At 43.3% G+C, this 25,481-nt stretch overlaps 1 protein-coding gene across 1 annotated transcript in view; it reads right to left on the reverse strand.

Moving 5' to 3' along the window:
• Positions 1-25,481, reverse strand: part of dnaaf4 (dynein axonemal assembly factor 4) — a 51,852-nt gene that overhangs the window by 22,880 nt on the left and 3,491 nt on the right. Inside the window, exons 2-3 of the mRNA XM_063066510.1 lie at positions 7,129-7,276; positions 6,879-7,012 (exon numbers count right to left, since the gene is read on the reverse strand). Of these exons, the coding sequence (XP_062922580.1) occupies positions 6,879-7,012; positions 7,129-7,276 (282 nt within the window). The remainder of the gene's footprint in view (positions 1-6,878; positions 7,013-7,128; positions 7,277-25,481) is intronic.

Genomic DNA, 25,481 nt, shown 5'->3' on the forward strand with positions numbered 1-25,481 from the left:
CTTAGTATTGAGAGAAGACATCTAGAAGGCTTCTTAAATGAGAACATATAGGTATTTCAGTTCTTCTTTGCAGTTGACCATCTGGAATACAGTTTTTAAAACCTCACCGTTTCTGTTTCATGGTGTCCCAGGATTAAGAATGCTTTACCTAGAGTCATACAGTAATACAGCATGGAAACATGCCCTTCAGCCCAACTGGTCTATTCTACCCTGCTAGTTTCAGTTGCCTGCATTTGGTCCAAAACCCGCCAAGGCCTTTCCTCCATGTACATATACAAATGGCTCAAACGTTACAATTGTCACTGCCTTGACCACTTCCTTTGGCAGCTCATTCCCCTCACTCTCCTCTGTATAAAGAAGTTACCTCTCGAGTCTCTTTTAAATCTCTTCCCTCTTACCTTGTACCTGTGCCCTCTAGTTCTGGACCCCCCAACCCTGAGGAAAAGACTATCCATACCCTCTAATGGTTTCACTGTTTCAATGACTCCATATCAGAGAATGAATACAATAAACAACCTGAAATTCTTACCCTCTGCAGACATCCACAAAACAGAAGAAAAACCCCAAAGAATGAATCAGAAGAAAAATGTTAGAACTCCAAAGCCTCCTTCCCCCTCCCATGCACAAGCAGCAGCAAAGCATCAACCCTTCCCCCTCCCCTCCTCCCACTTATTCCAGCAAAAAACATAAGCCTCCCCATCATCCACTATGTAAGCAATAGCAAAGCCCCCAAGGAGACTATGATCTAGAATCCATCAAAAACTACTGTTCACCCAAGAATTTGACATGCCACAGATTCTCTCTCACTAACAAGGGAGTTAGAGGAATCACTCCTGTCACAAAGAGGAGACCAACAGCTCACTGTTTCGATGTTACAGTCTGCATCTTCACTTTTATTTCAAGTTCCTCAATTCAAGAATCGGCAGCAAACTCTCTCTCTCTCTCGAGAGAGAGAGAGAGAGAGAGAGAGAGAGAGAGAGATCACTCGTGCAAAGGCCTCCAGCACCCCTGCACCCGCTGTCTCGATGTTCCGATCTCCTGCGCTGTTTCAGTTGGTGACACCAGCAGGGAATCGAGCCGTTCACAGGGCCACACCCTGAAGGCACATATCTTCCAGGCCGCTCGTAGAGATATTGACAATGGCCTCTTGTCGAACTCTGAGAACAGGAACCCACCGCCGTGAAGAACCTTCATGATTTTATAAATTTCAGTTTGGTCATTCTTCATTCTCTAATGCTCCAACATATAAAGATCCAGAGTGGGCAGCATCTCTCTATAATTCAGGCTCTCTAGTCCAGGCAGCATCCTCGTTAATCTCTTCTGTACCCTCTCCAGTTTACCAAGGCTTTCCTACAGTAGAGTGACCAAAATCGTGCACAATACTCCAAGTGCAGTCTCACTAACAATTTATATAACTGCAACATAATATCCATACTTTTAAACTTAATTCCCTGACTGATGAAAGGCAGCAAACAAAATGCCTTCTTCACCACCCTGTCTAATTTTGAAGCTGCTTTTTGCAAACTGTGCACTTGTAGAAGTCCTAACCTGATTTGTATGTCCAAAATACATCGCCTCACACTTACCTAGGCTGAAAACTATTTGCCAGTCCTCAGCCCATCTCCCTAACCAATTAAGATCTCTTTTCAATTCATCGTAGCCTGCTTCAATATCAATAAGATCCATAGTTTAGTATCAGCAAATATGGTAACCATACCATGTATGTTCACATCCAAATTATTTATATAAATTAATATCAGAGGTCACAACCAATGAACACTAGGCAGCCCACTCGGAGACCATTCTTCACAGACCTCCTGTCGGAGAGTCAACCCTCAGTTTTCATACTCTACTTCCTATCATCCAGTCAATTCTAAATCCACCTTGCTGCATCCCCTTAAATCCCGTGAAATCTAAACTTCAAGATCAGTCTGCCATGTGAGACCTTATCAAAGGCCTTACTATAGTCCATTTAGACAACATCTACCTTCTTTTATCCCCTTAGTTACCTCATCAAAAAACTACTTTCCTACTTCATTTCTTGAACTTTTTGCATAATAGGGGAATTAAAGATTACAGTGAAAAGGTTATTGATAGGTGGAGATGAATTCATGGCCAGATCAGCCATGATCTTATTGAATGGCAGAGCAGGACTGACGGACCAGATTGCCTACTCCTGCTCCTATTTCTTATGTATGTTCAAAGGAATAACATTTTCCACCCTCCAGTGATCTGGTATTACTCCAGTAGCCAGTGAGGAGGCAAAGATCATCGCCAAGAGCGCAGCAATCTCTTTCTTTGCTTCCTGTAGTAACTTGGGGTATATCCTGACCAGCCCCTTTATCAGGTACCTCCTACAGCAGTTTTCTGCTGTATACTGAATACTGAAGCAAAGAAGTTATGAAGGACCTCTGCTAACTCCTCCAATTCCTGGTACCTACATCACTTCTCTCCCTGATCAGTCCTACCCTCAGTAGTTATCCTCCTATTCTTCACATACACGTGCAATGCCTCGGGATTTTCCTTAATCCAACTCAGCAAGATCTTTTTATGCCCGTTCTAGCTTTCCTAAGACCATTCTTCAGCCCCTTTCTGGCTAATCAATATTAGGGGAATATTGAAGGAGGTGCCAATCAATATTAGAGGAGTTGTAGTCGCCCATGACAGCAACCCTGTTATTTATGCACCGTTCCAAAATCTGCCTCCTGATCTATTCCTCAGTGTCTCTGACGCTATTGGAGGATCTATAGAATACTCCCAATAGAGTGATTGCCATCCACACTGACTCAGTAGCAAGTCCCTCCACAATGTCCTCCCTTTATGCAGAAATATTTAGCAATACCACTCCCCATCCCTGTTCCTTTTGAAACACTTAATCCCCAGAATATCCAGCAGTCATTCCTGCCCTGACGACAGTCAAGTCTCCGTAATGGCTGCAACATTATACTTCGATGCAGTAAGTTCATCACCCCTGTCCCTGATGCTTCTACATAAAAAGAGACACATTTCAACCCATCTCAATGACTACAAATTAGCTTTATTGACTTCTGCCTACCCTTCCTCACAATCTCGCTACATGCTGCATGTACCTGTATACCAATTGCCCTATCCTCTGACCCATCAGTCTGGTTCCCCTCCCACTGCCAAACTAGTTTAAAACCACCCTAACAGTTCTAACACATCTGCCTGCAAAGATTTTGGTCCCCTCAAGTGTAACCCGTCCTTTTTCACTAGTCCTACTTTTCCCAGTGATCAGTGATCCCAATGATCCACAAATCTGAAATCCTGCCCCCTGCACTAATTCTTCATCTACCAAATCATCCTATTCTTATCCTCACTGACATGTGGCATATGCAGCAATCCAGAGATTACTATCCTTGAGGTCCTATTTTCCAGCTTCCTCTCTCTTTTCAGGACCTCATCCCATTTCCTGCCTATGTCTTTGATACCAATATTTACCACAACTTATGGCTGTTCACCCCGCTCCTTTAGAATTCTGTGGACCAATCAGAGAGGTCCCTAAACCTGGCACCTGGTAGGCAATATACCATCTGAGAGTCTCTTTCACGCCCACAGAATCTCCTGGATGCTCCCCTAGCTAATGAAACCCCTACCAACACTGTACTCCTCAAAACATTAGGACAGATACAGTCAGCGGCCACCTTATTAAGTAGACCAGCTCGTTAGCGCAAGAGATTCTGAACCGGAGTCCCACAGACCTAGTCACTGTGATTTTTCCCGGTAGGTCATATCTTGTCCCCCTCCCCAACAGTATCCAAAGTGCTTGTTATTGAGGGGAACGGCCACAGGAGTACTCTGCACTAGCTGCCTATTCCCTTCTCTCTCCTGACAGTCACCCAGCTACCTGCCTCCTGCAATCTAGGGGTGACTACCTCCCTGTATCTCTTATCTATCTCTTTCTTATTTTCCCATATGAACCGAAGGTCATCCAGCTGTAGCTACAGTTCCCTAACATGGTCTGTAAGGAGCTTCAAGTGGATGCACTTCACATAGATGTAGTTATCAGGGAGTCTGGAGTTCTCCCAGAACTGCCACATTTGACATGAAACACACACCACTGACCTGGAACCATTAGCCTAGCCCTAATAGAGAAGGAAAGAAATGAACTTAGCAGAAACTTACCTTAGCCTCTGCCTCTTGAGCCAAAGCTGCAAGCTCTCTAACACTGGCCCATTCACACAATGGCCACTCCCACAATGGTTTCTCTGCTTAAACTACACTTCTTTTTATAGACCTTTGCCAAATACCTAATAAATTGCAATATCTCAAGCCTGCCAAAAAATTTTGAAAGGTTCTGCCCATATTGTAAATCTCATACTCAGCTCACTCATCTCCAAACAAGCAACTGTTTGTGATATCTCAAGTCTACCAAAAAGTTCTGAAAGGCCCAACTCACGTTTTAAATCTCATGCTCAGCTCAACCACCTTCAAACAACCAACTGCTCATGATATCTTTTTATCTTCATCAAGGGGTTCATTCATATCCAGCTGCCTAAACGTGATGTACACTTCCTCTTTCCTCCTTACCAGAGCCCTGAATTTGGTATGTCTATCCTTATCCCTAGCAGAAACATACTGTCATTGGACTCTTAAACTGACCCTGTTAAAAGCCTCCCGCTTGCCAACTGTTCTTATACCTTTAAATAGTCACTCAGTCACCCCCAGCTAGATCCTGCGCTCCAGTTTAGGATATTCACCTCTGAGCCTAGTCTACCTTTTTCCATAACTATTCTAAAACTAATACAATTATGGTCATGAGACCCAAAGTGCTCCCCAACCACCACTTCAGATACTTGAATCATCCTGAGAGGAAGTTCAGTATTTCTCCTTCTCGAGTAGGTTCTTCTACATATCATGTGAGAAAACTGGCTTGAGTGCCCCATCCAGGCCCTTTAGCACTACCCTACTATTCACACAACTATGTGCAATTACTCAAAACATCTGCTGCTCAAGTTCCTGCTGACTATTGGGGGGGTGGGGGGGTCTATAATATATTCCTTCCATAGTGCCCATCACTTTCTTATTTCTAACTTTTTTCTAATGGCACCAATGGTTGATTCCTCTTTAAGTAATGCAGTTATATCCTGCCTTAGCAAAAGAGGTAACACCCACTCCCCCACCCCTCCTACCTGTTTCTCTGTCATGCCTACACTCCAAAAACATCAATATCCTGGAATATTGTGCTGCCAGTCCTGCCCGTCACTCAGCCATATATCTGTTATGTCCACAATATCGGAGTCCCTACAGGAAATCCACACCCTCAGTTACGCTGCTTTACCTGTTAAGCTATGTCTATTGAAATAGGTGCAACTTAAAGCAGTGGTTCTGTCTGGTCTCTTACTATAACAAGGCTATCCTGATTGCAAGGCTTACACGTTTTGATTACTGTACATAGTCAGTCTTTTCACTGACTTCACTCTCTCAAGTCCCACACCCCAGCCAATCGTATCTGTATACTCCCTGTTAGGGTATTGGTGGCCCTCTGGTACAAGTTCTACCTGTCCCTCTTGTACGGGTCACCTCTACCTCAGAAGAGATCCTAATGATCCAAAATCCTGAATCTATATATATGAATAAGCTCACATAATATTATGTTCAAAAATCTGACGTATATACATTTGTTCATTTTTCCACCCTCTCTCTTTCTTCCCACTTCCCACGTTCTTTCTTGTCAGTGCTTTTGTTGCTATTCATTATAATACTCTGCAAGTATGGTTAGTACAGTTAATGATTTTTGTATACTTTCCAACTTATAAACAAAATCAACTTTATGGACTTCTATAAAAACAGAAACCATTTGTTATCGCAGCAGGCCAAGCAGCATCTATAGGAAGAGGCGCAGTCGACGTTTCAGGCCGAGACCCTTCGTCAGGACTAACTGAAGGAAGAGTGAGTAAGGGATTTGAAAGCTGGAGGGGGAGGGGGAGATGCAAAATGATAGGAGAAGACAGGAGGGGGAGGGATAGAGCCGAGAGCTGGACAGGTGATAGGCAAAAGGGGATACGAGAGGATGGCCTTTTATATATTGGTGAGACCCGACGCAGACTAGGAGACCGCTTTGCTGAACATCTACGCTCTGTCCGCCAGAGAAAGCAGGATCTCCCAGTGGCCACACATTTTAATTCCACATCCCATTCCCATTCTGACATGTCTATCCACGGCCTCCTCTACTGTAAAGATGAAGCCACACTCAGGTTGGAGGAACAACACCTTATATTCCGTCTGGGTAGCCTCCAACCTGATGGCATGAACATTGACTTCTCTAACTTCCGCTAGGCCCCACCTCCCCCTCGTACTCCATCTGTTACTCATTTTTATGCACACATTCTTTCTCTCACTCTCCTTTTTCTCCCTCTGTCCCTCTTGCCCATCCTCTGGGTCACCCCCCCCCCGTCTTTCTTCCCGGACCTCCTGTCCCATGATCCTCTCGTATCCCCTTTTGCCTATCACCTGTCCAGCTCTCGGCTCTATCCCTCCCCCTCCTGTCTTCTCCTATCATTTTGCATCTCCCCCTCCCCCTCCAGCTTTCAAATCCCTTACTCACTCTTCCTTCAGTTAGTCCTGACGAAGGGTCTCGGCCTGAAACGTCGACTGCGCCTCTTCCTATAGATGCTGCTTGGCCTGCTGCGTTCACCAGCAACTTTGATGTGTGTTGCTTGAATTTCCAGCATCTGCAGAATTCCTGTTGTTTTTGTAACCATTTGTTATCCCAGGTTGGCCTGGAGTTAAGTTGCATATTTTATTCAAATGTTAAGCAAATTAGTAGCTTTACACAAATTCCTTGCCTTACCCCTTCTGCACCAACATGCATGTTCAAAATGAAAAAAGAAATATTTAACATTTTTAATAATAATCACCTTCATCATTTTTTCCAATGAGTATTTCTCATTTTCTCGCTCTCTAATTGCTTTTTCTTTTGCAGCTTCTTGTGCCTTCACTTGAGCAGCAAGAATGGCTCTCTCTCTCTTTTCTTGCAACTTTTCCTTATTAACTATCAAAGCAAAACCAAAATGACTCAAAGTTATTACATTTCAAATAATCAACACAGCTGTCGTATTTCACACTCTAAAGTCTACATGAAGTTAAAACAGTTAACACTTTCCTTACCTTCAGCAGTTATAAGTTGTTCCCACATTCTAGATTCTCTTTTATGCAAGGTGAAGGTGACAGCACCATTGCCAACCTTAGCTGAGCTTTTTGATTCATCAATAGAAGCATATAGCAGCACTTCAAACAGAAATGGAGGGAAGTTCACCTGTTAAAACAAACCATATATCACTAGCTGCAGGCTACAACTAACAACTGCACAAAATGAATCAAATCCTTCATTCCTATCAAAACTAAAAACACAAATTCGATACATTATCATGAAGCAGTCCACAATTGAACATAGCAAGACTGCTCTTAATAAACTTGACACCATACAGAACTTGCAGCCTATTTGATAAGCACTCCATCTGCAACCATTCACTCACTTCTCCACCTACACACAGTAGCAACAGTTTGCACCACCTACAGAACGTGCTGCAGCTCACCGAAACTCCTAGGGCAGCACCCTCTAAACCTATGACCTCCACCAGCTAGAAAGACAAAGGCAGTAAATACATGGGAACACCAGCACCCCAAAGATTCTCTCTGTGCCAAACATCATTCAGACTTCCTTTACTGTTGCCGGGTTAAAACCTTGTCATAGTACTGTGGGTATACTGATACCTCAAGGACTGCAGCTCACCACCATCATTTCAGGTGGCTTCTAGGGATGGCAAGTGAAACCCACATCCCTTGAATAAATATAACAAAAAAATACACCAGTAGTATCTTTAAATGATTTGGAGATAAGTAATGGAATCATATTAAACTCAAATGAATGACTCAAATATAAAAGATCAAATACTGGTTTATGATCTGGCCTGACTATTGAAATCATTAAGATCATAAGACCAAAAGACATTGGAACAGAAATAAGTTACTTGCCCCATCGAGCCGGCTCTGCCATTCGATCATGGCTGAATTATTATCCCTCTCAACCCCATTCTCCTGCCTTCTCCACATAGCCTTTGATGTTCTTACTAATTAAGAACTTATTGACCTCCGCTTTAAGTAGACCCAATGACTTGACTTCTACAGCTGTCTATGACAATGAATTCCACATATTTGCTACTCACCACTACGGAAATTCCCCCTCATCTCTGTTCTAAAGGAATGTCCTTGTATTCTGAGGCTGTGCCTTCTGGTCCCAGTCTCGCCCACTATTGGAAATATCCTCTCAAAGTCCATTATACCTTGACCTTTCAAAATTAGGTTTAATAGGTTTCAGTGAGACCCCCCTCATTCTTCTAAATATTAGCAAGTATAGGCCCAGAGCCAACAAGCATTCCTCATACATTAAACCTTTCATTCCAGAGATCATTCTCATGAAATTCTTCTGAACCCTCTCTAACACCAGCACATCCTTTCTTAGATAAGTGGCCCAAAACTGCTCATGATACTCCAAATGACTTATAAAGCCTCAGCATTACATCCTTGTTTTTACAATATATTCAAGTCCTCTTGAAATGAATGCTAACGTTGCAATTGCTTTCCTTACTACTGACTCTACCTGCAAGTTAGTCTTTAGGGAATCCTACACGAGAATTCCAAAGTCCCTTTGCACCTCCGATTTCTGAAATTGCTCCCCATTTAGAAAATAGTCTACACTCTTATTCTTTCTACCAAAATGTATGACCATACACTTCCCAACACTGCCACTTCTTTGCCCCAATCTCCTAATCTGTCCAAGCCCTTCTCCAGACTCCCTTCTTCCCCAACACTAACTACCCTTCCACCTATCTATGAATCGTCCATAAACTTAGCCACAAAGCCATCAAGTCCACCACCCAAATTATTGACCTACTGTATAATGTGAATAGAAACAGTCTCAAAACAGAAGCCTTCAGATCCCCATTAATCATCAGCAGCCAAACAGAAACCGCACCCCCCCCCATTCCCATTCTAAATGATCCAGTCATCCAAACTTCTGTCCATGCTAGTTTCTTTCCTGTAATACCATGGACCCTTATCTTGTTTTGCAGCCGCATGTCTGGCACCTTGTCATAGGTCTGCTGAAAATCCAAGTAATCAAAATACACTCAGCACACACAAAATGCTGGAGGAACTCAGCAGGTCAGGCAGCATCTATGGAAAAAAGTACAGTCAACATTTCGGGCCGAAACCCTTCGGCAGGACTTGCCAAAGTCAGTCCAACATTTTGAGTGTGCTGCTCAGATTTCCAGTATCAGCAGATTTTATCTTGTTTGTCAAACAAAATCCACTGACTCTTTTGTCTATCCTGCCAGTTATTTTCTCGGAGAATTCCAACAGGTTTGTCAGGCAACATTGCCACTTAAGGAACAAAGCCTATTTTATCATGTCCCTCCAAGTACCTCGAAACCTCATCCTTATTCATGAACTTGAGCATCTTCCCAATCATTGTAGTCACAGGTTAACTGGACTATAATTTCCTTTCTTTTACCTCGCTTCTTAATGAGTGGAGTGACAGTTGCAATTTTCCAGTCATCCAGAGCTATTCCAGAATCTAGTGATTCTTGAAAGATTACTCCTAACGCCTCCACAATCTCTTCAGCTACCTCTTTCAGAATCCTGTGATGTAGTTCATCTGGTCCAGGTGTCTTATCTAACTTCACACCTTTCAGCTTCCCTAGCACCTTCTCCTTAGTAATAGCAACTACACTCACTTCTTCCCTCTGACACACTCAAAGTTCTGGCATACTGCTGGAGTCTTCCATAGTGAAAAATGGAGCAAAAAACTTAGTGTTTGTCTCCCATTTCCTTGTCCCCTACTGACACCTCTCTGGCATCATTTTCTGGTTATCCAATATCCTCTCGTCTCTCTTTTACTCCTTATATATCTGAAAAAAATTGCTGTCCTCTTTTACATTATTGGCTAGCTTACCTTCATATTTTGTCTTTTTCCTACTTATTGCTTTTTTTTAGTTGCTTTCTGTTGTTTTTTTAAAAGCTTCCCAGTCCTCTTGCTTCCCACAATTTTTTTTTCTATATTGTATGAACTCTCTTTTGCTTCTATTTTGTCTTTCACTTCCCTTGTCAGCCATAGTTGTTTTATCCTCCCTGCAGAATCAAGTGTACACATCTATGAAATAGGCAAATGTATGTGAAGTTAATTTGTAGAGAAGGTTTGTAAGAGAACGTGTGAAGGAAGACAGAACAGTAGAGGGACTTTTCCCCTTCCCCTTCTCTTTGCCTATTCTATTCTCCCCTACCATTCTACTCTCTTTGGCCCCATCCTCCATTTCTCCTCAACTTTCTCTCCCCCTCCTATGAGCTTGTCATGGTTATTAAGAGACTAAGTAAAGTATTAGGTCAAAAGAAAAAGTACATGTTACCACAACAGCACCAAGATTGAGGAAATTAGAAAATTTTGTAATTCTGTCAAGTAGGATGAGGACATTGAAAAGAAAATGGGAAGTAAAATACACGAGTCTGTTATCAAGAAAAATAAAAATAAATTGCAAGAGTTTCTATACACTTATCTAAAAAGGAAAAGATTAGCTAAAATTGTGGGTACCTTACAAACAGGAAAAACTGCATTGCTGGATAAGGAAATGGCAGAGAAGTGCTTTGTGTGTGTGCTTTCAGAAGGATGCAACTTCTTAAAAATACTAGAGAGAAACAGGCCTAGAGAAGCTTAAGAAAATTTCTGTAAGAAAACACAAACTAGGAAAAGAGATTATTAGATTGAACCGTCATAATCCTATAAGACTTAATGACCAACACCCTTTGGTTTTGAAGGGGGTAAATAAGGAGACCGTGATGCACCAGTTGTCTTCCAAAATTCCACAGAAATGATCACACAGATTGGAAGACAGCAAATATAAGTCCACTATTTAAAAATGAAAGAAAATATGGAAAATATGAACCAGTTAGCCTGACATTGATAATAGAAAAAAATGCTGGAATCAATTATTAAGAAAGTGGGCACAGGACATTTGGGGAAAAAATGAGGTTAGGGAGAATTAACATGGATTTTGGATGTGTATGGGGTGTGCAGGGAGGGCAGCACCTCTGGGGAAAAGGCTTGTCGTGTCCATTCTGGGGCAGCTCACTCACCTTTGGTCCCCACCAAACACTCATCTCTCACCTGTGGCTCCAAGTAGCCGTTTGCATGAGATAGCAACCACACCCTTGTTTACAGCTCCATGGGGGATAAACCAGGTGAGGGTAGTTGGACAGCCTCATACCCCGGAGGGATAAGGACATGCCTGGCCTGGCATGTTAAGTCAGCTCCAGCAGAGGTGGTAGATGAGATCAACAGTAAGATCCAACAGCCAGGAAGGTGGTTCTGCAACACTTTGTGAAAAGCGAAGGGCATGAAGAGGCACAGAAGTCATGGTCTTCCACTGCATCCAAGGAAGAAACCAGTTGTGATGATTACTCGTACTACTGAACACTCCCCTCCTACATAGCCTTCCATTTTTCTATCATCCATGTACCTCTCTGAGTGATGATGGCGCTAAACAACGACTCCTTTGCTTGCATCTTCGGAAGCAGCTTTATTTCTATCTTTGATATCTCTTTTTTCCCCTTTCAAGGAGCTTTAGAAGACCCTGACCTGGAGTAACACTCTGACTTCGGTTCTTTGCAGGAATGGGACCCACTCTCAGGGCCTCACAACCAACCACGTTTCGATATGCCAAGGACGTGGCTTGGAAGATGAGCATGCCTTCAGGGTGCTGGATGCTCATGGCTCTGGAGGTGGGCGGATTCAAGGCTGGTGCCGCTGCTGTCAACTGATGCGTCGCGGGGGAACAAGATCAGAAGCAGCAGGCTTGCTGTTGGCTGTGTACCCAGTGGCATAGAGCTCAGAAAGAGCAACGCAACAGACTGTTAACACCATAAATTCAGCAACTTTGATGTGTGTTGCTTGAATTTCCAGCATCTGCAGAATTCCTCGTGTTTGCGGCCATAAATTAGTGAGTTGTTTTGTGATGTCTCCCGTTATGCTGTGAAATGGGGACACCTCTTTTTCCTTTATTAGAGAGAGAGAGGGCTCTCCCTCTCTAGTGTCGAATTACTGGGTGAACGAGTAGTCTTTGGGGTACTGCAAGTCTGTGTCTCGGCCTGAAACGTCGACTGCGCCTCTTCTATAGATGCTGCTTGGCCTGCTGCGTTCACCAGCAACTTTGATGTATGTTGCCTGTGTCTTTATTGATGCTTTGTTGCATGCTTGAGTGGTTGGTGGGGGGTGCCAATGCTTTTTGCTGGTGGGGGAGGGGGAGGGTCATTGCCTTGCTACTGTTTGTGCATGGGTAGAGCGTGCTGGGGGCCTTTGGGGTTCTAACATTTAACTGTCATTCATTCTTTGGGGCACTCATCTGTCTTCGTGCATGTTTGCGAAGAAAAGGAATTTCAGGGTGTATATTGTATACATTTCTTTGACATGAAATGTACCTATTGAAACCTATCCAAGAGTTTCTTAAATATCCCTAATGTAACTGCCTCTACCACCACATCCGGCAGCATGTTCCACCAACCCACCACTCTCTGTGAGAAACACATCTTTGACTCTCCTCTATATTTTTCCACCCCTCACTTTAAAATTATGCCCTGTCGTATCAGCTATTTCCATCCTAGGAAAAAGTCTCTGGCTGTCTACTCGATCTATGCCTCATATCATCTTGTTCAATTATCTCTCAATTAACCTCTCATCCTCCTTCAATCCAAAGAGAAAAGCCCTGGCTCACTCAACCTATCCTCACAAGACATGGTCTCTAATCCATCCTGATAAATCTCCTCTGCATCCTCTCTAAAGCTTCCACATCCTTCCTATACTGAAGTGACCAGAACTGAACAAAATATTCCAGGTATAGTCTAACCAGGATTTTATGGAGCTGTAACATGACCTTGCATTATCAAGGGGAAATGAAAGTGGGACTTCCTCACTCAGAGGGTGGTGTGAGTGTGGAATGAGGTGCCAGTGGAAATGGTGGATGTAGGTTCATTTGTAACATTTAAGAGAAACTTGGTTAAGTACATCGATAGGAAGGATATGTAGGGCTATGGTCCAGGTGCAGGTCCATGGGACTAGGCAGAGTATCTTCGGCATGTACTAGATGGGCAAAAAGACCTGTTCCTGTGCTGTAGATCGCTATGACTCTCTGATCTATGCAGCATCCTGGTGAACCTCTTCTGCACCCTCTCCAAAGACACCACATCCTTCCTATTGTGTGGTGATGATAATTGCACAAAATATACCAAATGTGGCCTAACCAAAGTTTTATACAGCTACAGAATGACACTGACTTTCATTTTCCGACTATGAAGGAAAGCATGCTATATATATTCTTTATCATGCTATTCTCTTGTGTTGAGCTTGCATTCCAAGATCCCTCTGTATATCAATTTTCTCAAGAGTCCTGCCATTTACAGTACTGTATACTTTCCTCTTGAATTTAACTTCCCTAAAAGCATTACGAGGATTAAAATCTGTAATTTCTCCAGCTAAATTTCCAACTGATCTATATCCCACTTCCCAATACAATCTCACCACTTTCCATGTCTTCTACAAACTTACTCATCAGACCACCTACACTTTCATCCTAATCATAATTTTTTTTTTTACAAGCAATAGAGCCCCCACCACTAATTTTTACACAATACCACTGATCATAGATCTCTAGTCAAAAAAAAACATCTTTTACCACTACATAAATATAAGAGGTTCTGCAGATGCTGGAAATCCAGAGCAACACAAACAAAGTGCTAGAAGAACTCAGATGAGGCAGCATCTTTGGAAATGAATAAACAGTCGGCGTTTTGGGCCAAGCCACTTCACCAGGACCTGAAAGGAAGGGGAAAGAAGCCAGAATAAGAAGTGGGGATGGGACGCTAGAAAGTGATAAGTGAAGTCACGTAGGTGAGAGAGGAGGATGAAATAACCACCTGGAAGGCAATAGATGGAAAGGCAAAGGGCTGGAGAAGGTATCTGATAGGAATGGAGAGTGGACCATGGGAAAAGGGGAAGGAGGAGGGACACCGGATGGAGGTGATAGGCAGGTAAAAAGAGAGGGCAGCCAGAGTGGAGAATTGAAGAGGAAAGGGGGAGAGGGAAATTTACTGGAAGTTGGAGAAATCAGTGTTCATGCCATCAGGATGGAAGCTACCAAACAGAATATAAGGTGTTGCTCCTCCAACCTGAGAGTGGTTTCATCGAGGCAGTAGATACAGCCATGGATCAACATGTTAGAATGGGAATGAAAATAGCTGGCCACTGGGAAATCTTGTTTTTTGCAAAAAGAGCAAAGGTGAGAGACAAAACGGTCCCCCAATCTACATCAGATCTCACCAACGTAGAGAAGGTCGCATCTGGAGCACCGGATGCAGTACTTCTACTACTACCCTGTTTTTCAAGTCCAGCCAATTCACTGCAAATTCCATGTGACTTCACCTTTGGACCAATTTACCAAAAAGGGTCTGTCGAATAGCAGACAACATCCACTGCCCTAGCCTCATGAACCACCTTTATTAATTCCTCAAACCTCAGTCACATTTGTGAGACAGCATCTCCCCCACACAAAGCCCTTCGGACTATCCCCGATAGGCAATGTTTTTTTTTCCCAAATGCAAGCAAATCCTATCCATAAGAATCTTCTACAATAATTTCTCCACCTCTGATTTAAGGCATACTAATTCCTAATTTTTCCTCGGTTGCCCTTTTTAAACAAAAGGTACAACATTAGCTGCCTCCAGTCTTTTGGCACCTCACCTGTGGCTAAAATCTAGGTCTATGCAAAGATCTAGGTCAAGGTCCCAATCTCCTCCTTGCCACCTTCAAAATCCAGAAGTAAATCCTATCTGGCCCAGGGAATTCATCCATCTTATCACTTTTCAAGGCACCCAATATCTCTTCCTTCTTAGAATCAACATGATTTAAGATATGAACATATCCTTCATTGATCTCACTATCATCTCCCTTCTCCTTGGTGAATACTGATGCAAAATACTCATTTAGGATCTCATCCACTTTTTCTGGTTCCATTCTTAATTTTCCTCTTTTATCCTTGAGTGAACCTATCCTTTTCCTAGCTCCCTCTTGCTCCTAATATATCCTCTTCCAGTCTAAGTGCAACATGTCTTTCTCATACAGGTCCCACCTGCCCTGGAAAAGAACACATTGATATAGGTACAGTCTCTCTTACACTGGCTCTCTAGGCATGCATTGACCTGAAGTGGCTAACATGAGAGGATAGAGTTTTACAGTGCTTGGAAGTAGGTACAGAGGGGATGTCAGGGGTAAGTTTTTTCTTTATGCATAGAGTGGTGAGTGCGTGGAATGGGCTGCTGGCGACTGTGGTGGAGGTGGATACAATAGGGTCTTTTAAGAGGCTCCTGGATAGGTACATGGAGGTTAGAAAAATAGAGGGCTAGGCAATTTCTAAAGTAAGTACTTGTTCAGTACGGCATTATGGGCCAAAGGACCTGTATTGTGCTGTAGGTTTCTAGTCCAAAGGAGATTCACAAAAATGATCCCAAGAATAAAAGGGTTAACGTATGAAGAGCATTTGATGACTCTGGGCCTGTACTTTGTGGAATTTAGAATGACGGGAAATTTTACTGAAACCTATTGAATATTGAAAGGCTTGGATAGAGTGGATGTGGAGAGGACAGCAGTAAAGTTGTGGACCAAATGTCTCAGCCTCAGAAAGGACATCCCTTTAGAACAGAGATAAAGAAGAATTTCTTTAGTCAGAGGGTGGTGAATCTGTGGAATTCATTGCCACAGACAGCTGTAGAGGCCAGGTCATTAGATATATTTAAACTAGAGGTTGATAAGTTCTTCATTAGTATGGGCATCAAAGGTTACATGCAGAGGGCAGGAGAACAGGGTTGAGAGGGATAATAATTCAGCCATGATCAAATAGCAGAGCAGACCTGATAGCCAAATCACCTAAATCTGCTCTTATGTCTGATGGTCTTATGATTACAATCTAAAGCTCAGCTCAGCTCAGCTCAGCACATCACAGGAACCAGCCTTCCCTCTGTGGTCTCTCTCTAGACTTATCTCTGCCTCAGTAAGTTGTTATTCAGTTTGGAAAGACCATCAGTCCATTACCAAGTCCAAAAAGAAGACATCTTTGATGACTAATTCTAGTTAACCCACCACCCCCCTCTATCTATTACCTCAGTCATTGCACTTACTGTAAACACTGTAAAAGCACTTTTTATAATGCTGTTTACATTGTAAATACATGTAAGTACATGTAAATACATGCATTTATGTACATTTCATTCCATACCACGCTTCTCACTTTATTTTTATAAGATTCTTTACTTTTTATAATTGTTGAATGGTGCTAATTTTTGTGGCATGTAGTTCCAATATAGCACAGTAAATTTCTCATACATGTAAATGCATATGGTGAATAAAGTTGATTCTTGATCCTTAAAGCAGCCAGTATAATCAAAGTCTCCACCAACCCTAGGCATCCTTTCTTTTCGCCTTTTGTTGAAGATACAAAAGCCTGAAAGCAAATACTACCAGGCTCAAGGAAAGCTTCTAAGTTATCAGACTTTTGAACAGACCTCTTGTACGATAAGATAGACTCTTGGTCTCACAATCCACCTTGTTAGGATCTTGCACTTTTATTTTTACCTGCACTGCAGTCTTTTGGTAGACTTTACATTTTATTTTGAATTGTTATTTACTGTATTCTAGTTCAACATTCAACCCTGTTTAACGTCATTTCCTGTACACAAGGGTAAAGGAGAATGAAATAATTGTCACTCCAGATCCGATGCACCACAAAAAAAAACACAAGATAAAGAACACTATAATTTAATAAAACACAATATAAATACATAAGAAAACTGATACACATAGATTGGTTATATGTCCATAAAATGACGATAGGCACAGGAGTGTCTGTACATAAGATGACCGACAGGAAATGATAAGGTAATGGTGGTTGGAGTTGAGGAGGATGCTTTAGTGGGTGGAGGTATTGATCAGCCTTACTGCTGGGGAAAGTAACTGATTTTTTTCAGTCTGGTGGTCCTGGAGTGCATGCTATATTGCCTCCTCCCTGATGGGAGTGAGACAAACAGTCCATGAGCAGGGTGGGTGGGATCCTTCATGATGTTACTGGCCCTTTTCTAGCACCTTGCTGAATACATGTCTGTGATGGTGGGCAGGCTGGTGCCAGGGATGTGTTGGGCAGTTTTTACTACCCCATTGTAGAGCCTTCCTGCCCTCTGCAGTGCAGTTTTCATACCATGCAGTGATGAATCTTGTTAGGGTGCTCTCTACTGCACATCTGACATGACATGAATATAGATGAGCATGGTCAACTTCTCTTCAACCTCCTCAGAAAGTAGATGCATTGCTGAGCAGAATGTGTTCTGGGACCATGAAAGGTTGTGCAAGATGTGCAGTCCCAGGAGATTGAAACTGCTTGCAGTTTTCACTGCTGTGTTGCTGATATAGGGGTGGGGGGGGAGGTGTGAATGATGCAAGTTCTCCTACAGTCGATAACCATCTCCTGTGTCTTGTTGACAATGAAGAGCAGATTATTTGCCTGGCACAAATGTACTGTGTAATGATTTGATCTGTATATACAGAATGCAAGACAAGCTTTTCACTATATCTTGGTACATTTGACAAAAATAAACCAAAACCAATACTACCAATAGAGGTCCTGATTTATAATTTTCTATCAAATATTGGAGTCCATTATTAAGGATGAGGTTTTGGGGTACTTGGTGGAATATGATAATGTAGACTGAAGTCAGCACGATTTCCTTAAAGAGAAATCTTGCCTGACAAATTGTTAGAATTCTTTCAGGAAATAACAAGCAGGATAGAAAAAGAAGAGTCAGTGGGGGGAAACCAATATCCTGGCTGGGAGGGTTGTTGATGTTACTCAGGAGAGATTAAACTAGCTTTTTAGGGTCTGGGAACAGGAGCCTCAGGTCAGTAAGGGAAGGATTGGACCAGAAGGTGGATGTCAGGAAAAGTATCCAAAGGCAAAATGGGTAAGGATGATGAAGTTAGAGCATGGATTAGTACATGGAACTATGATAGAAACATAGAAACATAGAAAATAGGTGCAGGAGTAGGCCATTCGGCCCTTCGAGCCTGCACCGCCATTCAGTATGAGCATGGCTGATCATCCAACTCAGAACCCTGCACCAGCCTTCCCTCCATACCCTCTGATCCCCTAGCCACAAGGGCCATATCTAACTCCCTCTTAAATATAGCCAATGAACTGACCTCAACTGTTTCCTGTGGCAGAGAATTCCACAGATTCACCACTCTCTGTGTGAAGAAGTTTTTCCTAATCTCAGTCCTAAAAGGCTTCGCCTTTATCCTCAAACTGTGACCCCTCGTTCTGGACTTCCCCAACATCGGAAACAATCTTCCTGCATCTAGCCTGTCCAATCCCTTTAGGATTTTATACGTTTCAATCAGATCCCCCCTCAATCTTCTAAATTCCAACGAGTACAAGCCCAGTTCATCCAGTCTTTCTTCATATGAAAGTTCTGCCATCCCAGGAATCAATCTGGTGAACCTTCTTTGTACTCCCTCTATGGCAGGGATGTCTTTCCTCAGATTAGGGGACCAAAACTGCACACAATACTCCAGGTGTGGTCTCACCAAGGCCTTGTACAACTGCAGTAGAACCTCCCTGCTCCTGTACTCGAATCCTCTTGCTATAAATGCCAGCATACCATTCGCCTTTTTCACAGCCTGCTGTACCTGCATGCCCACTTTCAATGACTGGTGTATAATGACACCCAGGTCTCGTTGCACCTCCCCTTTTCCTAATCGGCCACCATTCAGATCTGTTTTCCTATTTTTGCCACCAAAGTGGATAACCTCACATTTATCCACATTAAATTGCATCTGCCATGAATTTGCCCACTCACCCAACCTATCCAAGTCACCCTGCATCCTCTTAGCATCCTCCTCACAGCTAACACTGCCGCCCAGCTTCGTGTCATCCGCAAACTTGGAGATGATGTTGTAGCCATTACTGAAACTTGGTTGAGAAGGGGCAGGATTGGGTGATTAATGTACCAGGTTTTCAACATTTTAGAAAAGATAGAGGAGGAGGGTAAAGAGGGGGTGGAGTTGCCCTACCAATTAGGACAACATCACAGCTGCTCTCAGAAGAGACATAATGGAGGGGTCAGTCACTGAGTCCATTTGGATGGAACTCAGGAATATAAAAGATGCAGTTACACTGATGGGATTGTACTAAAGACCCCATAATAGCCACCGGGACATTGAGGAACAGATATGTAATCCGATTAAGGAAATGTGTAAAAATAATAGGGTTGTTGCCTTACCAACTTGATTGAATTTTTGACAGGGTGACGAGACAGATTGATTAGAGTAGCGCAGTGGATGGTGTCTACAAGGATTTTAGTAAGGCATTTGACAAAGTGCCTCATGTGAGGCTAATCCAGAAGATTAAGATGCATGGGATCTGTGGAAAATTGACTGTTTGGATTCAGAACTGGCCAGAAGACAGAGGGTAGTGGTTGAAGGAACTTATTTGAGCTGGAGTTCTGTAATTAGCGGAGTGCTGCAGGGATCTGTGCATTACAAGTGTGCAGATATACAAATATCAGAACAGAAGTAAGAAAGAATAAAAAATAAGTTACCTCAAACAGTCTAATGGGAGGGGTCATCACTTCCCTGGCTATAGGTTGACTCATTATAGAGCCTAATGGCCAAGGGCAAGAATGACCTCATATAGTCTCTTTGGAGAAGTGCAGTTGTCTTAGTCTATTACTGAAAGTGCTCCTCTGTTCAGCCAAGGTGGCATGCAGAGGGTGAGAAACATTGTCCAGAATTGCCAGGATTTTCCATAGGGTCCTCTGTTCTACCACAGCCTCCAATGTGTCCAATTTGACTCTGATAACAGAGCCAGACTTTCTAATCAGTTTATTGAGCCTGTTGGCATCACCCATGTTGATGACATTGCCCCAGCACACCACTGCATAGAAGGCAACAACAAACTGGTAAAAGATGTGAAGGAGAGGCCAGCATACTCCAGAGGACCTCAGTCTCCTCAGGAAGTAGAGGCGACTCTGGCCCTTCTTGTACACAGCCTCTGTGTTGGTGCTCCACTCAAGTCTGACAGCCAGGTGCACCCCCAGGTACTCGTAGGTCCTCACCACATCCACGTCCTCACCATCTATAGTAACAGGGAGCAGTGCAGGCTTAATCTTCCTGAATGTCCATCATCATCTCCTTTGTCTTACTGATGTTGAGCTGCAGATGATTCAGCTTGCACAATTTGACAAAGTCCTCCACCAGGGCCCTGTAACAATCCTCCCGTCCTTCCTTTATATACCCAACTATTGCTGAGTCATCAAAGAATTTCTGCAGATGACATGATTCAGTGTTGTATTTAAAGTTGGAGGTATACAGGGTAAACAGGAAGTTAGCCAATAGAGACCCCTGTGGGGCCCCAGTGCTGCTTATAGCTATGTCTGACACACAGCTCTGAAGTCGCACAAACTGTGATCTGCCAGTCAGATAGTCCATTACCCAGGATCCAATGGCAGTGCCAGTCTGCATTGAACAGAGCTTTTCCCTCAGCAATGGGGGCATATGGTAATGAAGGCACGAGAAATCAAGAAACATGATCATCACAGTGCTACCCAAATGGGAGTAGGCTTTGTTCAGAAGGTAGATGTGGGAAGACTGGCAAAGAATACAGCACGATATCGACCAGTTGCAGATATGGGCTGAGAAATGGCAGATGGCACTTAACCCAGATAAGTGTGAGGTGTTGCACCTCAGTACAGCAAATGCAAGGAGACAGTGCACTGTTAAGGGCAAGATCCTGAACAGTGTTGCTAAGCAGAGAGATTTCGGGATCCAAGCTCATAGCTCCGTAAAAGTGGCCACACAGGTCAATAAGGTGGTTAAGGTGGCTCACGGAATGCTTGTTTTTATTAGTCCAGACATTGAGTTCAAAAGTCAAGAGGTTATGTTGCAACTTTATAAAACTCTGGTTAGGCCACATCTAGAGTATTGCATACAGTTCTGGAAGGATGTTGAGGCTTTGGAGAGGATGCAGCAGAGATTTACCAGGATGCTGCCTGGTTTAGAGGGTATGTGCCATCACGAGAGGCTGGATAAACGTGAGTTGTTTTCTCTGGAGTGTCAGAGGTTGAGGAGAGATCTAATAGAGCTTTACAAGATTATGAGAGGCATAGATAGAGTGGACAGAGACTATCTGTACCCAGGGTTGAAATGTCTAATACCACAGGGCATGCATTGAAGGTGAGAGGATAGGTTCAAGGGGGATGTAAGGATGTTCTTTTTACTCAGAGAGTGGTGGATGCCTGGAATGCACTGCCTGTTGTGGTGGTAGAGGCAAATGCATTAGAGGCTGTTAAGAGATGTTTGGATAGGGATGTGGATGTAAGGAAGATGGAGGGATATGGACATGGTGTAGGTAGGAAGAATTAGTGTTTGGGTATTTTTGATGTGCTTTTTTTTAAGCTGGTTCAGCACAACATTGTGGGCCAAATAGTTTGTTCCTGTGCTGTACTCTTCTATGTTTACTTGGATTTTCAGAAGGAGTTTGACAAGGTGTCACACATAAGGCTGCCAAACAAGATAGGAACCCATGGTATTACAGGAAACATACTAGTACGGATAAAGGATTGGCTGACTAGCAGGACAAAAAGAATGGGAATAAAGGGGGCTTTTTCTGGTTGGCTGCCAGTGACTAGTGTTGTTCTGCAAGGGTCCGTGATGGGCCAGGTTTGCGGAAGATAAAAAGATAGGCAGAGGGCCAGTCACTGTTGAGGAAAAAAGGAGTCTGCAGAAGGACATAGACAGTTAAAGAGAATGGGCAAAGAAGTGGCAGCTAGGATATAGTGTATGGAAGTGCATGGTCATGCACTTTGGTAGAGAAAATAAAGGTGTTAACTATGTTCTAAATGGGGAGCAAATTCAGAAATTGAAGGTGCAAAGGGACTTGGGAGTCCTGATGTCGGATTCCTGAAGGTTAAGTTACAGGTTGAGTCAGAGGTAAGGAAAGCAACTGCAATGTTTGCATTCATTTTGAAAGGACTAGAATATAAATCAAGAACGTAATGCTGAGTCTTTATAAGGCATTGGTCAGATCACACTTGGAGTACCATAATCCACTTTTCTAAGAAAGGATATGCTGGCGTTAGAGAGAGTCCAGAGGAGTTTCCTGACATGTCCCCGGGAATGAAAGTGTTAATGCATAAGATGTATTTGACGGCTCTGGGCCTGTAATTGCCGGAGTTTAGAAGGATAAGGGGGAATCTCATTGAAATCTATTGAATACTGAGAAGAGGATGTTTCCTATAGTTGGCAGTCTAGGACCTTCTCCATGGATTGTCACCTTGTCGCGGTGGAGAAGCTTGTGTGGTCCTGTGATCCCGAGAGCGATGCCATCTGGAGCTATGCTCCTGGTAGGGTCACCCAATGACGGTAAGGTCGAGGGAGAGGTCCCTGACAAAGAACAATCCAACCAAGACCTCAACGGTGGAACAGGTGGACAAAGTTACTTTGAACTCAACGGCTGTGAAGGCGGATGAAGGCTGCAACAAATCCATCAGCTCCAATCGTCGTGGTTTCCATGCCATTGGAATCAGATGGTTGATTTGTGAAGTATCGTGTGCTTCTTGGAGTGCAACATCAAGTACATGTTAAACAAATATATGCACAGGCGTCTTCGCTCTGTGGGCCACTTCTTCAAGTCTTTCAGCGATTGGGCGACGGGAGCAGGCAATGTGATGGCTGGAAGCTCCTAGTCAAGAACCGGCACAAAAGCGGTTGATTCAGTCACTCAACTTTTGGACAGAAGCAGGAAAGTTGTTTGGCAGCAGTACTCACGTCTGAGCAGCCCTATTTAGGATCCACTCTGCTCACCCTGAACTGGGAAAGGGCTAGAAAGGGTGCTCTAAAAATAGTCTGGTTCACCCCATCCTGTCTGGAAAGTCGCGTCCAGAGGGATCACCATCATGTGGTCGAAAAACATCGAGAAGTGAAACTATGAAATTTGGAACCTGGAATATACGAATTCTGATGGATAACCCAAACTCAGACGGACCAGAGAGGAGAACTGCCTTTGTTGCCCGGGGACTCCAAAAATTCAACTTTGACATTGGTGCTCTGAGTAAGACCCGCAGAGCTGGAGAAGGGCAACTAAAGGAAGAGCAAGGTCAATAAACCTTTTTCTGGAAAGGGTTTGATCCTGAACAACCGAGGATCCATGGAGCAGGTTTTGCCATCCGAAACAGCCTACTTCAGAAGCTGACACAGCAACCACTGGGAATCAACGAACGTCTCATGACTCTGCGAATCCACCTTGTCAAGAACCAACAAGCCACCATCATCAGCACCTATGCTCCAACTCTGGACGCTGAAGATGAAGTAAAGATGAACTTCTACGCCCAAATTGACCACGCCCTTTCCTCTGTTCCCAACAACGACAAGATCATTCTCTTGGGAGACTTCAATGCCAGAGTCGGGAAAGATCATAGGCTCTGGACTGGAATAATAAGCAAGGAAGGAGTTGGCAACGTCAATGCCAATGGAACACTCCTCCTCACCAAATGTGCTGAACACAACCTGGTGATTACAAACACCCTATTTTGCCAGAAAAACAGGCACAAAGTCTCCTGGCAGCATCCACGCTCCAAACATTGGCACCTCATCGACTACATCATCGTCCTATCTTGGGACCAACAAGATGTACTGATAACAAGAGCTGTTACTGGTGCTGACGAGTGCTGGACAGACCATCGACTCATCTCGTCCACCATGAGAATGAAGATTCGGCCGAACAGGAAACACCAAAATCAGAACACTATTAAGAAATTTAATGTTGACATCCTTCAAGACATCAACCATGTACAGAAGTTCCAACAAAATCTTCAAGAACAACTGCCTCCACAAATCCCACCATCTGTAGAAGAACACTGGAATCAATTGAAGAATGCTATCATCACCTCCTGCACAGAAACAATTGGGTTCAAGGTGAAAAAACATCAGGATTGGTTCGATGATAACGACAAACTACTTCAACAACTCATCGACGAAAAGAGAAAAGCTTTCATTACCTTACAAAATGACCAGCAATCGGCTACCAAAAGGAAATGCTATCAGGAATGCAAGGCTGCAGTCCAGACCAGCACCCAAAACCTGAAAAAAACCAATAGTAGAGGAAGAAAGCTCAGGAAATCCAACAACTAGCAGACGCCAACAACACTCGAGGCTTTTTCAATGCAACTAAAGCTATTTTTGACCCGTCCACTCACGGTCAAGCCCCTCTCAAAAGCAAAGATGATTCAACCATCCTGAAGACCAATGCTGACATCAATTCTAGATGGAGGGAGCACTTTGACTATCTTCTACATCAAACTGTCTCATTTGACAGGAATGTGATTAACAACATTCCAAAACAGCCCGTTGACGACTCCCTAAGCAAAATACCAACACTTGAAGAAGTCAAGCAAGCCATCAAAACCTTGAAAAACAACAAGGCCGCTGGACTCGATGGAATACCAGCCGAGGTCTACAAAATTGGAGGTAACCCACTTCATTATCAACTGCATCAACTTCTCATCAAGATCTGGATAAATGAAGATGTACCAGCAGACTTTAGAGACTCAGTAATCGTTACCATCTACAAAAGGAAAGGCGATCGATCTGAATGCGGAAACTATCGTGGAATTTTCATTAGGAACAGCAGGAATGATCCTTAACCGCATCATGAACAACAGGCTTAAACCTTTAGCTGAGAAGATCCTTCTGGAGACACAAGCCGGTTTTAGACCATCACATGGAGCAATCGACATGATCTTCACAATGTGACAACTACAAGAAAAATATCGTCAGCTTCAACCTTTGTACATGGCATTCATCGACCTCACCAAAGCCTTTGACTCGGTATCAAGGGAACTCCTATGGGATGTTCTATCCACTTATGGATGCCCTGAAAAGTACATTTGAATCCTGAGACTCCTCCACGATGGCATGCTTGCCACAGTCATGGTCAGCAACAGTAACTGTGAGCCTTTTCAAGTTAGATCAGGAGTAAAACAGGGATGCGTGATTGCCCCAACTTTGTTCACCATCTTCATTGCAACAATCATCCACATTATCAAGGACGACCTATCCCCAGGAATCAAAATTGTCGACAGAACAGATGGTAGACTTTTCAATCTTGCCCGTCTCAAGTCCAAAAACAAGAGATCCACGAGTTCCAATATGCAGGTGACAACAGTGTTGCAGCTCTTTCAGAAAACCACCTACACCCTATCCTCGTTATATGCGAGGGATACGTTCCTCGAAGTTGACGCATAATATGAATAATTATTTAAATGGAGAAAATAGGGATGCGTTCCAGAGGGCTTCCTAAATATGTTTTATCTGTAACTTA

Source organism: Mobula hypostoma, chromosome 13, assembly GCF_963921235.1.
Source record: "Mobula hypostoma chromosome 13, sMobHyp1.1, whole genome shotgun sequence".
Lineage (NCBI taxonomy): Eukaryota > Metazoa > Chordata > Chondrichthyes > Myliobatiformes > Myliobatidae > Mobula > Mobula hypostoma.